General features: G+C 37.8%; 1 protein-coding gene across 1 annotated transcript in view; it reads left to right on the plus strand.

The window, feature by feature from the left end:
• SLC49A4 (solute carrier family 49 member 4) overlaps positions 1-18,275 on the plus strand; it is an 83,930-nt gene that overhangs the window by 27,481 nt on the left and 38,174 nt on the right. The window contains exons 3-4 of the mRNA XM_054481282.2: positions 6,343-6,608; positions 12,863-12,992. Of these exons, the coding sequence (XP_054337257.1) occupies positions 6,343-6,608; positions 12,863-12,992 (396 nt within the window). The remainder of the gene's footprint in view (positions 1-6,342; positions 6,609-12,862; positions 12,993-18,275) is intronic.

Below are 18,275 nucleotides of genomic sequence, written 5' to 3' on the forward strand. Positions count from 1 at the left end.
AATACCAGGATAGCACTGAGGAACTATCTGCCAGATTTCTAAAAAGCCAACTCGAATGTTAGCATTAGTGTTAGTCATAATAAACTAGAGGTTTATAAAGTAGATTTATGAACAGAATAAAAATATTCTGTACTGTGTGCCTTTGGATTTAAGGAACATTGGATTTTCTTAACAATCAGTAATTTTTTTATTATTAACAGAGAACCTTCAGAATGGGATCATGTGAGAGAGTAGAGATTTGTGAACTGATGAAATTAGCTATAATTTTGATTTCTAGTTCTGGCTGAGCCATTAGCTAGTTGTATGACTGGAGCTCCCTCCAATACTTTTTAAAGAAAGGAAAGTTATAAAATTATAAATGTGATTTTACATGTGTTATTAACTTTCTGGAAGGGGTTGGGTTATCTAGGTGAGGTCTGAAGTCACTTCCAGCTCTAAAGATTTTAATTCTGAAACATCATATTATTTAAGTAGAAATAATTTGGGAGTCATAGGTATTTCTTCCAGGATATCAGAAAGCAAAAGGTTAGGATACCAGAGTATTAAATGCAAACGAAAATGTCAAGTGCATTAGAAGATGTGAACTGTAGATCTTCAATTTGAACTTCAGCTATTGGCATTTGTCTGAAAAGCTATATATATTCAATTTGTCAATTGAATGATATAGAAAGAAATGCAGCTGTGCACCAGCGCTATCCCACGTGCCCCTGCAGGCATTGTCTTCTGTGGGCAGGGGCACTAATTGAGGGCAGTGGGACTCTGCAGTGCACCTGGGGCTGAGCCTGGCTGGGTCCTCTCCTATTCCTGCCACAGGCTAGCAGTCTCAGCAGTGCTGATGCTAGTGGGCAGCACCAGGTCTCCCTCCCTCGTCTCTACCATCCCTGCTCTGCCAGTGCAGGAGAAGTTCCTCTCTGATATGGTTTGGCTGTGTCCCCACCCAAATCTCATCCTGAACTGTAGTTCCCATAATCCCCACATGTTGTGGGAGAGACCTGGTGGGAGGTAATTGAATCGGGGGTGGTTACCCCCATGCTGCTGTTCTTGTGATAGTGAGTGAGTCTTGTGAGATCTGATGGTTTTATAAAGGGCAGTTCCCCTGCACACACTGTCTTGCCAGCCGCCTTCACTTTCCACCATGATTCTGAGGCCTCCCAGCCATGTGGAACTGTGAGTCCATTAAACTTCTTTTTCTTTATAAATTACTCAGTCTCAGATATGTCTTTATTAGCAGCAGAGAATGGACTAATATACCCTCTCTCATCTACTTTTCCATCTGGCTTGGGACAGAATGAGCCAGGCTCGAGAAGTAGACAGAGGCTAGGTAAGGAGGAAGAAAAGGGAAAAGGAGAAAGACTTCAGAGAGGAGGGAAGAAAAGGGAGTTGGGGGCCGTGGTTTGGGAGGTGGATGGAGAAACAGGAGAGAGTTAAGGAGTCAGTATGAGGAGACTGGGCTGAAGGAGGAGGCACACATCTGCTTCCTGACAGATCTCTCACAGCTTGACCTGCAGAGGTGCAAGAGAAATGCAGTCCATTAACTGTGAGGATGCACCTGCTTTCATCAGGTGTGGAGTTTCAGGTAAGGAAGCAAGAGTCAGACCCCTTGAATTAACTAGTCCATTGCTGGACAACTGCCTTTCTGCTTCAGAGCTTATTGCCCAGAAGACAAAACTGCCTCCTCACATTCCTAACTTCTGCCCACCCTTCCCAAGTCCACTGTGCTTAAGACAGTTATGTCACGTTGGCCTTGCTTTTAAAACACCCTAAAACATCTTTTTTTTAAAAGCCTTATTTTGAGAATATTTGTTAGTCATCTTGTTTTTTGTATTACTGAATTTAAACTTGTTAAAATTTATCAACAGAACTGATCTGATGTATGCATTTGGATAACTTTGTGAAGTTTTGGAAACGCAGTTATAGTCGCATATTTCAGTGACTGCACGTCCCTGTACTGGGCCCAGTCTGTGAGTTTCCAAGAGCATCCCCACTGCCTTAGCGCTATGGGAGTGAGGCCTGTGGGGACTGCCGCCATGATCGACCTACAAGGACCTTAACTTTTACCTAGCAAAACAAAACTGAGGCATGTAATGATGACAAACAATTAATATTAAACTGTGTGGTTGACTTCACTGTACTGAAGATTGTGAATCCCCCTCTTTCGTTTTTCTTTGTCATTTTTAATAGTCAGCCCAGATCAATAGGTATTAGTTTCTGAAAGCCAGCTTCTTTCATAAGTGCTTGGAAAGCATTAGGATAATCGTGAGTTGCATTTTATCTTTTAATGTGTGAAAGTGGAGAGACTTTTTAGTTCAGACTGTTCATTTAAGCTGGATGTTTTTTCTTTTCATTTCACTTCACTAAGCTTAAATACCTAATTTTTATTCGTGCATCTGTTTCTTCTAGAAATAGTCTAAATCTAGATTTCGATTTCCTCATGAGTCTGACTTCCATGCTGAACACTCACTCCACTGAAACTGCTTCTACTTAGCCCACAAATGACCTCTTCTTTGCTGAATCTGGTGGTTACATTTCAGTTATTATAAACGATCTTTCTGTTTGATGTGATGTTGTTGACCACTTGCTCTTATGTTCTTGGAACTCGTCTCTCCATAGTTGCCGTGATACCAGTCTTTCCTCTTTTACTTTTTTTCTGCCTTATAGTGGCTCCTTCTCAGTCATCTTGCTTGACTCCCATTCCTCTATTTTTAAAATGTTGTTATTCTCCAGTGTTTCTTCCCCAACCCAATCCACCTACAATTTATATTTCTCAGCTCAGACTGCTTTTCTTGGCTTCTGGCCTGTATTAGCCACATGTTAGATGTTTGCACAGAGTTATGGGTGCCCTCCAGTATCCACCCCCTCTCCTGGCCATGTATATTGTATTACCTTAACGGTTCTCCAGACCATCCGTCCTCCACCTCCCCACTGTGTTGCCAGTACCACTTTAAACCATGCCATAGAGTCCCTGTCCTGGATTCCATGCCTGAGGGTGTCCCATTCTGGCTTTCTTTCAGCCTTGCCCTTCCATGTGGGATGAGGATTTCATAGGGCCAAGGGATGTGCACACCCTGCCCTCTACCCTCTAGTCTTATGCACTAGCTACACAAGACCCCAGAAACAGGCCTTACAACAAGCCTCTTTCCCAGGCCTGCTCTTCCAAGAGTAGGCTGCATCCCTGCTGTGTACTTCCTAGGCCTAAGGGATAGCTAAGGGGCAGCTGTTTGGAGGGGATAGTTGGAGCTTAGATGGAGTTGGACCTTCAGCTCCACATGCATATATGCAAAGCCCTGATATATAGGCCAGGGCCAGAGGTCAGAAGAGAAGAAGGACATGCAGAGACCTCCGTCTGTACTCTTGTCATAGGCAGCATAAGCATAGGGCCAGGCCTAACTGTTGCCTTCTTTTTCTTTATATTCCTGCTACAGTGCTGGTATCACTGTACTTTTAGGGATTCTTAAGGGCAAGGGCTTTAGCTTTTTAATTTTACATTCTCATTTGCCTGTCACAGTGCCTACCCAACACATGGTGACTACTCAATATATGTTTGTTGAATTAAGTAATAAATGCATAGTTACCATTTTATAATTATTTTATTTCCTTTATTATCATTTTTAGAGGTTATGGTAATGTTCATATGATTTTATGATGTCTTACGGTCAATATTTTTCCAGAAAAAATATATCTCTAATTTGCATTCCTATTAAATGGAAAAATTAGACTTAATGTATAAAGCAGAATTTTATTTTTAAATATCTTTTTACAAATTTATTTCCTAAAATGATGTTTGTTAATGGTAGGTGGTAGAAAATAGTGTCAGGCAAACATGAAAATCTTGATATTACAGATTACTGTAACATCACAGTCCCCAGGACAACAGTGCTTCTGACCAGTTATAACACATTAGAAGCTGCTGAACCCTGAGGGACGCTAGGATATAAGTGTCAGGAGGAGCAGGACTAAGTTCTGGAAAACTACAAAGTGCTGGGAGGAGTGGGACTGGGTTTCCCTGCCAGGTTTCTCATGAATTCAGAGGATAACTAGTTCTCCTACTGAGCTTGTTTATGAAGAGTGTATGTATGATGACTTTTAATGCAAAAGCATGCAATTATCTAAAATTGGAGTAACTTCACAACACCACATAAGCTTATTTTAATTCCTGAGATGGTTTTTAACTAAAACTTATATGCCCTAGATTGGCCTCCCAAGTTCAAGGACCTTTAAACCAGGAACCCATCTGAAGTGTCCCTGGTGCTATTCCTTCTTTGGATACTACTTTAACACATACTGTATCATAGTGAGACAAAATCTCGCTCTGTCACCCAGGCTGTAGTGCAATGGCACAATCTCTGTTCACTGCAACCTCTGCCTCCCAAGCTCAAGCAATTCTCGTGCCTCAGCCTTCTGAGTAGCTGGGATTACAGGCATGCGTCACCATGCCCAGCTAATTTTTGTATTTTTAGAGGAGGTGGGGTTTTGTCATATTGGCCAGGCTGGTCTTGAACTCCTGGCCTCAAGTGATCCACCCACTTCGGCCTCCCAAAGTGCTGGGGTTACAGGCATGAGCCACTGTTCCCAGCCAGGAGTCCTGCTTTCTTATCAGTCTTTTTGTTTGTTTGTTTTTGATTTATTTCTTCCATGTTCTCCTTCTACCCTTAACATTTTTAGACATAGTAAAGTTTACTCATTCCAAGCCTTCTAGTTGACATGGGTCTAATACCTCATTAAAAGTATCAAATATCAAAGCAGTTACTTTATGGGTCATCACACACTGTCTCATTGTTGTGCCATCACATGCAATGATTAAAACCACTTAATGACGTTATTGCTGGAACATTTCTGTGATAAAATTGCTGCGGGACAGCTTTGGTTCCACTGGCTTTTGGAGGAAGTAAACAGTTTAAATTGTTTCTGTCATCTGGAAAATAATTCCCCTTACACAGAGAGATTTTTAAATGTCTTGAGTTTTTTAAATATAGTAATATCAATGACACTTGGAGCTATGTTGCCTTCATATAATTTTTCCAACATAACGAAGCTATGGGCAGCCCTAATTCACATATTTCACTTCCCACTCACTTCTGTTTCTACATTAGGGCCCTTCCTCTCCCCATGTGCCTGTTTATTTTTCTCTTCTGCATTCAGCAAACTTTTTTTTCTAACTGGCTTAAGATGGCAGTTTAAAAAAAAAAAAAGAGGATTTGAGACGCACATAGTGCTTAGAAAGCAAAACAAGCAGAAGAAAAAGATGAGTTCATATCATGAAAATGTCACATGTACTGTCCCTTCCCTTTCCTCTACCTCCAGGGCAAGAGAGGTTGACACGTCTCCCTTTCTTGTCTATGCTTTCTTTGGACTTCTGGCCTCTTTTCTACTTCAAGGCAGCTCTCAAATGTGAACGTGTATATTGGGGGTGAGGGAGTAATGGGAGAAAAGAGTTGATCAACAAGGAACAGGAGTGCTAAGTAGAATATTGGGAAAAGGTCAGCAAGAGAACAAATGGAATGGAAAAAAGAAACTGCTTTTCATTAATCCTTACAATTAAAGTCAGAATTAGAGTATGAGAACTGGAAGGGACTTAGTGGTCCTGTCATTACAGTACCCTAACCTAACAGATGCTCCATAAATGCATATTCAACTTCAACTGGTCTCCTCATTTCACAAGGGAAGAAATGGAACCCCACAAAGTTAGGTATTGTTCAGGGCTAGCTCTGAGCTCAGCTGGAACCCAGGTCCTCCGGTTCCTCAACTACCTTTTCTATTAGAAGATATTTTAATGAGTCTGTCATTTTTTGTATTTCCACCATTTGGCAAAGAGTGGGTATGAAATGTTGAGCTCAACTATAAGGCTGGTGGCACTTAGTAGGTCTGTTAATGAGTGGCAGTCTAGTAGAAGGAGTGTGGATTTTGGAATCAGACCTGGATCTAAACTTCAGCTCTGCCTGTCAGCACTTGGGCAAGTTTCTTAATCTTTCCAAACCTAGGATTTTTCATCTCAGTAAATGGGGATCATAATAGCTACCACTTAGTGTTGTTATAACAACTAAATGAAGCAAGGTTCTAATTACTTACAAGAAGTACTTAGTTTGATGTGTGGCACAAATCACAGGTCACAGTAAATATTTGTGAAATGAATAAATGGTAACTATTACTGTGTTTGATCTCCCTCATAGGGAGTCAACATACCTGTTTTAGAAGGTAAATCAACATGTCTTTTAGGCATGTCATATTCTTTACAGATACGTATACATATTGCCATAGTTAAAAACTGCTGTTTGGCTCATTTCTTTTTGTCTTAGAAAATGCCTATTTCAAATACCTCACAGCCTTTTAATTTTTAAATTCCAGATTAATTCATGGAGGACAGATGTTAAATGGATTGGCAGGTCCAACTGTAATGAATGCAGCACCATTTCTCTCCACGACGTGGTTTTCTGCAGATGAAAGGGCCACAGCCACAGCTATTGCATCAATGCTCAGTTATCTTGGGGGAGCATGTGCATTTTTAGCTGGACCACTTGTTGTTCCAGCTCCCAATGGGACATCACCTCTTCTTGCTGCAGAGAGCAGCAGGGCGCATATTAAAGATCGCATAGAGGCTGTGTTATATGCAGGTAATTTGAAGTTTATTTCTTCTTGTTATACTTTGTCTTTTATCTCAATCATCTTCACTCTACTTTTTGTATAGCAGATACCTTCATATGAAATACTTGAGAGGACTAATATGTAAATTTACATACACTGTGCATTCCTTGTCATATGATATAGAGATGCTTAATTAAAACTTAACACCCTTCCTAGGAAGTTAAATTTTAAATTTATTATTGCCACATGGAGGGGTATTTCTTAATTTTAGTCTTTTCATCTATTTACGGTTAAGCACTGTATAACACATTTTCTGTGTCCTCTCTAGATATCTTCTCAGGATATAAAACGTTGTGACTGACAATAACCTTTTGTTAAACATCTATCTGTTGGTAGATGTTAAGCCCATTTTCTCCCTTGTAGTTTCTCCATTATTAGCCATGTTCTGTAACCTTATTTACCTTGATCATCTACAGTTTATCCTCATTTCCTACTCTCTGTATGTTTAGTCTGTTATCAGGGATACTGACCTTTCTAAAATATTCTTTGAATTATTTTATTTCTAGAGCCAAGCCCTGGTCCACTCTTATAGTATAGTCTCCTACAGATTTTCATAGATATAGCCCCTCTTGCCATATCCCTGTTTATTATTTCCTCTGCATTCAGAACACTTTTTGTGGGTGTTTACTATATGCCAAACACTGTGCTAAGCACTAGGAATTGGTAAGGTCAATGATGAGACAATTATAATACAAATAAAGATATACAGAGGTTGGGAGACCTAACTTGCCTTGGTTTGTAGGGAAGTTGAGGGGGCAGGAAAGGCTTCAACAAGAATGTAATAATTAAAGTTAAGAATTTTGTAGGAGTTCACCAAGTGTTTGAGTGGTTAGTGTATTCCATACAGACGGAACAGTAACTGCAAAGGCAGGGAAGGTATGAGAGAGCTCAGTATGTCTAGGGAACTGCAAGTAATTGAGTATGGCTGGAGTGGTGTAAATGTTTGTGTTTGGGTATGGGTGACAAGTGGCAGAAAATGAGACTGGAATGATAAGGGACCCAATTATACTGAACCTTGTTTTAACTTTTTTGTTCACTTATCAATTTCACAAACATGTTTTGAACACCTATGTATCTGTCACTATGCGAGTCACTGAGATAGGCATGGTTCCTGGTGTAACAGAACTTACAATGTCCTGAATGATACAGACAGGTAAACAGTTGTAAAATAGAGCAGTGAGTATTATAAACCAAAGGCCTACAATTGCTCTGAGAGCTCGAAGAAGGAGCACCTAACCCAGATTTTGGAGGTAAAGTAGAGCTTCCTGGAGATGCAGCTTCTAAATCAGAGCCTGAGGAATGAGAGAACAATGGTTAAATATAGTAGGCAGGAAGATTACACTATAGAGAGGAAACTTAAAGGAGAAGCCCAGTGAAGGGAGACACCCTGGTACATTCAAGCCCAGAGTGGCTTAGATCTAGTGAGAGTACTAGTAGGTGAAGCTAGAGAGGAAAGCAAGCCCCACGCAAACCTTCTAAGCAGGCCTTAAGGGTTTAAGATTCACCACATTGCAGGCAAAGGCCACACTCTGAAGAACTGTACGTCAGAGAGTTATTTGATGACATTTACATTTCAAAATATGGTTTAGAAGGATTAAAACTGAAAGCAAGGGTAGCAGCAGTATATAAAGCATTTCACCTCCTTTACACAACTTATTCCTTTTAAAGAAAAAATTAAAATGTAAAAATGAGTAAATAAAACTGAACTCAGGTGAAACATAAGTTTTAAACTTTATTTTGGTCATGTTATTATTTTTATTGAAAACCTAAACAATGATTGTATTTTTTACATGATGTTAAGCACTGTTAAGCATGTATCAATGCAGTACATGCAGCTCATGGTTCTCATGCAGTCAAGCAGAAGCCCCTGCTCAAAGCTTCCCAGTTACTTCTTCATTGCTTTCATGTTTGCCAATCTGCCTTTCTGAAAGACTGTCCAATGACTTCATTCTATTCAAAATACTGTACTAGAATTGTCATTTTAAAAAGTTAAAGATTCTTAAATTATTCCCGACAAAGGTAAACATAAGAAAAGTAAACTACAGATCCAGATCTCGGATGAGTATAAACACAGAAGTCCTGAACGAAAGACTAGTAAACTGATTCCAGCAACATATATCATAAAACGGATGATATACCATGACTAAATGGGATTTATCCCAGCAATGCAAGGTTGGTTTAACATTCAAAACTCAATTTATGTAATGTATCATATCAGCAGATAAAAGGGAAAAAACATGATCATCTTAAAAGATGAAGAAAAAGCATTTGACAAATCTAACACCCTTTCAATGAACTGGAAACAATCAATGAATTAGGAATAGACAGGAACTCTCTCAACCTAATAAAAAGCATCTATTGGAAACCCACAAGAGGCCTGGCACGGTGGCTCATGCCTGTAATCCCAGCACTTTGGGAGGCCGACAAGGGAGGATCACTTGAGGCCAGAAGTCTGAGACCAGCCTGGCCAACATAGCAAAACCCCATCTCTACTAAAAGTACAAAAAAAATAGCCGGACATGATGGCACATGCCTGTAATCCCAGTTACTCGGGAGGCTGAGGCACGAGAATCGTTTGAGCCTGGGAGGCAGAGGTTATAATGTGAGCCAAGATCACACCACTGCACTCCAGCCTGGGTGACAAACAAACAAACAAACAAAAAACCTGCAGGTAACATCACATTTTACTTCTAGGGTTATGAACAAGACAAAGATGTCCATTTTTCCATGCCTTTTTAAAACTGTGCTGGAGGTTCTAGGCAGTATCACTGAACAAGAAAAGCAAATGATATCCAGATTGTAAAGGAAGTAGTAAAGAATATCTCTGTTGAAAATGATGTGATCTTGAATATAGAAAATTCTCTGGAGTTCACTAAAAACTATTAGATCTAAAAAAAGAGCTTAGCAAAATTTTATGGTACAAGATTAATATGTAAAAATCAATTGTCTATATATTGGCAATGAACAATCTTAACATGCAATTCAATTTGCAATAGCATCAAAAAGAATAAAAAGTTTAGGAATAAACTTAACAAATGAAGTGCAGAACTTATAATCAGAAGACTACCACTGTTGAAAGAAATTAAAGAAGACCTAAATAAATGGAAAGACATTCCATGTTCATGTTGGGAGGTTTAATATTGTGAAGATATCCCCAAATTTATCTGCAAATATAGTGCAATCCCTTTTAAAGTCCCAGCTACCTTTGTTGCAGAAATCGACAAGGCGATGCTGAAATTTACATGGAAATGCAAAGGACCAGCAATATCCAAAACAATCTTGAAAAGGAACAAAATTGGAGAACTCACACTTCTCAACTACAAAACTTATTACAAAGCTATAAGATAGCATAGTACTGGCATAAGGATAGGCATATAAATCAGTAGAATAGAAATGAGATTCTAAAAAAGTGATACTGCCTAGAAACGCCATTACATTTATGGTCAATTGATTTTTCAGAAGGGTACCAAGATAATAAGGGAAAAAGTCTTTTCAGTAAATGGTACAGGAATAACTGAATATCCAAATTCAAAAGAATGAATTTGAACCCCCTTGTTAACTCAAACCTAAATGTAAGAGCTGAAACTATAAAACTCTTGGAAGAAAACTAACGAGTAAATCTTTATGACCTTGGATTAGGTGAAGCCTTTTTATAAAAGACACCAAAAGCACCAGTGACAAAGGAAAAAAGATAAATTAGACTTCATCACAATTTAAAACTTTTGTGCTTCAGAGAACCCAGAGAGTGAAAAAGACAGTCCACAGAATGGGAGAAAATAATTGCAAATCATATATCTGATAAGGGACTTATATCCAGATTATATAAAGCATTCTTACAACTCAACAACAGAAAGACAACACCATTAAGAAGTGGGTAAAGGACTCAAACACATTTCTCCCAAGAAAATACACAAATGTTCATCGAACACATGAAAAGATACTCCGTGTCATTAGTCATTAGGGAAATGCAAATCAAAACCATGATAAGATACACTTCACACCCAGTAGGATTGCTAGAATCAATAAAATGGAAAATAATAAAGTACTGGCAAGAAAGTGGAGCAATTAGAACCCTCATACATTCCCATATGTGGGAATGTAAAATGGTGTGGCCGCTTTGGAAACAGTTTCACAGTTCCTCAAAATATTAAACAAAGATTACCATACAATCCAGAAATTCCATTTCTAGATATATATCCAAGTGAAATGAAAACATACACCCATGTACAAATGTATACATGAGCATTATTTATAATAGCGAAAAAGTGGAAACAACCCAGATGTCTATCTACTGATAAGTGGGTGAACAAAATGTGGTATATCTGTACAATGGAATATTATTTGACAATAAAAAATACTAAAGTACTGATACATACTCCAACATGAATGACCCTTGAGAACATTATGCAAAGTCAAAGAAGCCAGTCATAAAAGACCACATATTATATGATTCCATTTATAGGAAATGTCCATAATACTCAAATCTATAGGGACTAAAAGTAGATCAGAGGTTGCCTAGGGCTGGGAGATTGAGAGTAATGGGTACAGAATTTCTTTTTGGGTTGTTGAAAAAATTCTAAAATTGATTGTGGTTATGATTGTACAATTCTGCTAGTAAATGAAAAACCACTAGATTGTGCATTTTAAATGGGTGCATTGTATGTCATGTGAATTATATCTCAGTGAAGTTGTTTACAAAAATGCCAGTAGATGGTCAAAGAATATGAATAAGGCAATCATGCAAGACGTACAGGTGGCCAATATGCATATTTTAGGTGCTCATTCAGTATTACTAATAATTAAAATAACTCTAAATTAGAACAGTTCATTAACTTCTTGTTGCTCCTCAGATTGACAAAGAATAAACAGATTGAAAACACCAAAAAAAGAAAGAAAAAAAGGAATCTGTTAACAATCTTGTGTTTAAAAAAATAGGAATCTTTAAATTTCTAACTGAATTAAACAGAATTAGCTGTGGTTAATTGTCTTATAGGAATGTTGTCCTTTTTGCTAAGAATATAGCCCTAGAATTAAAATTATCCAACTGAAAGGACCTCTAGAAATCACTAAATTCAATCCGTTTATTGGCCTGAAAGATTAAGGGATTTGTTCAGATTACAAGCTAATTAATGGCATAGACAGGTCTGTATTCCAAGTTTCCTGACTTTTCTACTAGGGCTGTGCTTTTCTACAAAATTGGACACAGTTATCAAAAGCTGGAACTTCCAAGTGCCAGAACTATAGAGGGAAAGATTGGGATGCTAGAACCTTCCCTTCTATAATGGGGACAAATTAAGATTGTTTGAGTATTCATTTTACTTCTGATTGTTTAATACTCTACATTAGCTAGTCTTGTGTTTAAATTCTATTCTCTGTCTCTTGGTCTCTTATTTTTGGATGCTTTCTTGTTCAAATTTCCCATACAGTCTGTAAATTGGGTCTGTCTTATACAATGCATCAGACTATCCTATTGTGAATCAAACAAACCTCCTATCCTGTTATTTCTTACCAGTTTTTTTTTCTGAGTGCCACACTTATTAGACAATCATCCTAGACCTGTTTCACAATCTCTTTTATAGTAAGGTACTGTTGGCTTTTAATGTTTTCTCCATAAGACAACATTTGTTTACTTCCTCAGTCTTTTTATCTGTGTGCCATAGTATCAGCATATACATCATTGTTAGTATAACCTCTTACCAATTACTTGCTGAAATTTATATCTTTATATATTCATTTTTTTTTTACTAGACTGAGCAATCTTGGCTAGATACTATATTTTGCATATCTCTATACGTCTCAGACTCAGTTGATACTTAGTAAATATTTGTTAGATAAATAAATACCTGAGAGGCCGGGCATGGTGGCCCACACCTGTAATTCCAGCATTTTGGGAGACTGAGGCAGGAGAATGGCTTGAACATCACTTGAGCTCAGGAGTTCGAGACCAGCCTGGACAACATGATGAGACCCTATCTCTACAAAAATAAAAAATAAAAATTAGCCTGGTATGGTGGCATGCATCTGTGGTCCCAGCTACTTGGGAGGCTGAGGCAGGAGGATCACTTGAGCCCAGGAGGTCAAGTCTGTAGTGAGCCATGTTCATGCCACTGCATTCCAGCCTGGGTGACGGAGTGAGACCCTGTTTCAAAAAAACAAATAAATACTTGAAGTCTTCAACTTTTTGTATTGCCTGGTTAACATTTTACCTATTTTTTTCTTTCAGAATTTGGAGTTGTCTGCTTAATATTTTCTGCAACACTAGCTTATTTCCCACCCCGACCTCCTCTTCCTCCCAGTGTTGCTGCAGCTAGCCAGCGGCTGAGTTACCGGAGAAGCGTTTGTAGATTATTAAGGTAAATATACTGAGAGTCACTGGATGGCTTTGACTGACACCTTCAAGATAACTTCAGATTTTTAAAAAATAGGATAGTAATTTTTCAGCAACCTATTAATTAGGTTGTAAGTAATTGGTAAAATACTAGTTGAATATTTTAGATTTCCTACCAGAAATCTATCTTGAAAAATCACCAAAAACAAAAACCTCTATAATTTTTGCCTTCTCTGCATATCACCTATTCTATTATTTGCTTGATGTTTTAAAAATCAAAGATTTTATTTTTCTTAAATAATTTTCTTTTTTAAAGAATCCCATATCATACAATAGTGTCTGTGAAATCATGAATTCTATGAATTTTTCCTAATATGCACATTATTTTAATTTATTATGTATTTGTTAAGGCATATTAAAATAAGCAGGTGCTAGTCAATACAAAGTGAATAAAATAAATAATATTATTCACATATCACCTGAAATCATTTTCTGTACCAGCAGTAGGATCATACTTTAAGAAACCAAATATATTATTTAATTTTATTGGTATAACTTAAGTATAGTTAGATTAAACTCTACTCTTGAAGGCTCAAATGCCCAGTACTGAATTTAATCCTTGGGATATATAAAACACCACTATTGATTATGATTTGCAGTTGGACTACTAGACTTTGTCATTTGAAATTTTTTCACAGTTAGTTGTGATGAGTTTTTATTGATTCTTCAACAACTCTCTCTAAATTGGTTCTTTCTTTTCTTGGGTTCCTCTCCCCAGATGGTAAGTTTCTTGTGGTCAAGAAGTAGTGTCTATGTCTTTACGTCTGCTGCAGTAATGCTGTCCAGTAGGAATAAAATGCAAGCCACATAAGTAATCTTACATTTTCTGATAGTCTTCAATAAATTTTTAAAAATCAAAATCATATCAAGTATCTTCTCTGACCACAGTGGAATAAAACTAGAAATCAACTCCAAAAGGAACCCTCAAAACTATACAAACACATGGAAATTAAACAATCTGCTCCTGAATGATTTTTGGGTTAACAATGAAATCAAGATGAAAATTAAATTCTTTAACATGGACCATAATAGTGATATAAGTTATTAAAACTTCTGGGATACAGCAAAAGCAGCACTAAGAGGAAAGTTTATAGTACTAAATGCCTGCATTGAAAAGTCTGAAAGATTGCAAATTGACAACCTAATGTCACACCTCAAGAAACTAGAGAAACAATAACAAACCAAAACCAAAGCTAGCAGAAAAAAAGAAAAAAGCAAAGATCATAGCAGAACTAAATAAAATTGAAACAAAAAAGACAAAAGATCAATAAAACAAAAAGTTGGCTATTTGAAAAGATAAACAAAATTGATACCCCATTAGCTAGATTAACCAAGAAAAGAAGATTCAGTTAAGCTCAATTAAAAATGAAAATGGAGACGTTACAGCCAACACCACAGAAATACAAAAGATCATTCAAGACTACTATGAACACCTCTATGGACACAAACTAGAAAATCTAGAGGAAATGGATAAACTTCTGGAAACATACAACCCTCCTAGATTAAATCAGGAAGAAATAGAAATCCTGAACAGACCAATAATGATTGATTCAGTAACTTAAAAATTGCCAACCAAGAAAAGATCATGGTCAGATTGGCCAGATGGATTCACAGTTGAATTCTACCAGACTTTCAAAGAAGAATTGATACCAATCCTACTAAAACTATTCCAAACGATTGAGAAAGCAGGAATCCTCCGTAACTCATTTTATGAAGCCATCACCCTGATACCAAAACCAGATTGAGAAAGAGGGACTCCTCCCTAACTCATTCTATGAAGCCAGTGTCACCCTGATACCGAAACCGGAAAAAGACATAACAAAAAAGAAAACTACAGGCCAATAGCCTTGATGATCATAGATACAAAAATCCTTAATAAAAACACTAGCTTACTGAATCCAACAGCACATCAGACAGATAATACACCATGATCAAGTGGGTTTCATACCAGAGATTGTTTAAAATACGCAAGTCAAATGTGATATATCACATAAACAGAATTAACAACAAAAACAATATGATCATAATAGATGCAGAAAAAGCATTCAGTAGCATCTCTTTATGATTAAAAACCCTCAACAAACTAGGCATAGAAGGGACATACTTCAAAATAAAAGCTGTATATGACAAACCCACAGCCAACATCATACTGAATGGGAAAACTTGAAAGTATTTCCCCTGAGAACTGGAACAAGACAAGGATGCCCACATTCACCACTTCAGTTCGAAACTACTAGAAGTCCTAGCCAGAACAGTGAGGCAACTGAAAGAAATAAAGGGCATCCAAATTGGAAAAAGAGGAAGTCAAACTATCACTGTTTGCCAATGATATGATCATATACCTAAAAAACCCTAAAGACTCTTCCAGCAGACTCCTAGGTTTGATAAATGAATTCAGTAAACTCTCAGGTTACAAAATCAGTGTACACAAATCAGTAGCACTGCTCTACACCAACAACGAGAAAGCCGAGAATCAAATGAATAACTCAGTCCCCTTTACAATAGCTGCAAAAAAATTAAAATACCTAGGAATATTCTTAACCAAGGAGGTGAAATATCTCTACAAGAACTACAAAACACTGCTGAAAGAAATCATAGATGCCATTCAGTATGATATTGGCTGTGGGTTTGTTTTGAGATACATTCCATCAATACCTAATTTATTGAGAGTTTTTAGCATGAAGGGTTGTTTAATTTTGTCAAAGGCCTTTTCTGCATCTATTGAGATAATCATGTGGTTTTTGTCTTTGGTTCTGTTTATATTCTGGATTACATTTATTGATTTGCATATGTTGAACCAGCCTTGCATCCCAGGGATGAAGCCCACTTGATCATGGTGGATAAGCTTTTTGATGTGCTGCTGGATTCGGTTTGCCAGTATTTTATTGAGGATTTTTGCATCGATGTTCATCAAGGATATTGGTCTAAAATTCTCTTTTTTGGTTGTGTCTCTGCCAGACTTTGGTATCAGGATGATGCTGGCCTCATAAAATGAGTTAGGGAGGATTCCATCTTTTTCAATTGATTGGAATAGTTTCAGAAGGAATGGTACCAGCTCCTCTTTGAACCTCTGGTAGAATTTGGCTGTGAATCCATCTGGTCCTAGGAGCGTTCCCTTTGAAAATGGGCACAAGACAGGGATGCCCTCTCTCACCACTCCTATTCAACATAGTGTTGGAAGTTCTGGCCAGGGCAATCAGGCAGGAGAAGGAAATTAAGGGTATTCAATTAGGAAAAGAGGAAGTCAAATTGTCCGTGTTTGCAGATGACATGATTGTATATCTAGAAAACCCCATCGTCTCAGCCTAAAATCTCCTCAAGCTGATCAGCAACTTCAGCAAAGTCTCAGGATACAAAATCAACATAAAAAATCACAAGCATTCTTATACACCAATAACAGACAAACAGAGAGCCAAATCATGAGTGAACTCCCATTCACAATTGCTTCAAAGGAATAAAATATCTAGGAATCCAACTTACAAGGGATGTGAAGGACCTCTTCAAGGAGAACTACAAACCACTGCTCAATGAAATAAAAGAGGATACAAACAAATGGAAGAACATTCCATGCTCATGGGTAGGAAGAATCAATATCGTGAAAATGGCCATACTGCCCAAGGTAATTTATAGATTCAATGCCATGCCCATCAAGCTACCAATGACTTTCTTAACAGAATTGGAAAAAACTACTTTAAAGTTCATATGGAACCAAAAAAGAGCGCGCATTGCCAAGTCAATCCTAAGCCAAAAGAACAAAGCTGGAGGCATCGTGTGACCTGACTTCAAACTATACTACAAGGCTACAGTAACCAAAACAGCATGGTACTGGTACCAAAACAGAGATATAGACCAATGGAACAGAACAGAGCCCTCAGAAATAATGCCGCATATCTACAACTATCTGATCTTTGACAAACCTGACAAAAACAAAAAATGGGGGAAGGATTCCCTATTTAATAAATGGTGCTGGGAAAACTGGCTAGCCATATGTAGAAAGCTGAAACTGGATCCCTACCTTACACCTTATACAAAAATTAATTCAAGATGGATTAAAGACTTAAATGTTAGACCTAAAACCATAAAAACCCTAGAAGAAAACCTAGGCAATACCATTCAGGACATCGGCATGGGCAAGGACTTCATGTCTAAAACACCAAAAGCAATGGCAACAAAAGCCAAAATTGACAAATGGGATCTAATTAAACTAAAGAGCTTCTGCACAGCAAAAGAAACTACCATCAGAGTGAACAGGCAACCTACAGAATGGGAGAAAATTTTTGCAGCCTACTCATCTGACAAAGGGCTAATATCCAGAATCTACAATGAACTCAAACAAATTTACAAGAAAAAAACAAACAACCCCATCAAAAAGTGGGCGAAGGATATGAACAGACACTTCTCAAAAGAAGACATTAATGCAGCCAAAAGACACATGAAAAAATGCTCGTCATCACTGGCCATCAGAGAAATGCAAATCAAAACTACAATGAGATACCATCTCACACCAGTTAGAATGGCGATCATTAAAAAGTCAGGAAACAACAGGTGCTGGAGAGGATGTGGAGAAATAGGAACACTTTTACACTGTTGGTGGGACTGTAAACTAGTTCAATCATTGTGGAAGTCAGTGTGGCGATTCCTCAAGGATCTAGAACTAGAAATACCATTTGACCCAGCCATCCCATTACTGGGTATATACCCAAAGGATTATAAATCATGCTGCTATAAAGACACATGCACACGTATGTTTATAGCGGCACCATTCACAATAGCAAAGACTTGGAACCAACCTAAATGTCCAACAACGATAGACTGGATTAAGAAAATGTGGCACATATACACCATGGAATACTATGCAGCCATAAAAAATGATGAGTTCATGTCCTTTGTAGGGACATGGATGAAACTGGAAACCATCATTCTCAGCAAACTCTTGCAAGGACAAAAAACCAAACACCGCATGTTCTCACTCATAGGTGGGAATTGAACAGTGAGAACACATGGACACAGGAAGGGGAACATCACACACCGGGGACTGTTGTGGGGTCGGGGGAGCGGGGAGGGATAGCGTTAGGAGATATACCTAATGCTGAGTGACGAGTTAATGGGTGCAGCACACCAACGTGGCACATGTATACATATGTAACAAACCTGCACATTGTGCACATGTACCCTAAAACTTAAAGTATAATAATAATAAAATAAAAGAAAAGAAATCATAGATGACACAAAAAATGGAAACACATTC

This window comes from Pongo pygmaeus, chromosome 2 (assembly GCF_028885625.2).
Source record: "Pongo pygmaeus isolate AG05252 chromosome 2, NHGRI_mPonPyg2-v2.0_pri, whole genome shotgun sequence".
Taxonomy (NCBI): domain Eukaryota; kingdom Metazoa; phylum Chordata; class Mammalia; order Primates; family Hominidae; genus Pongo; species Pongo pygmaeus.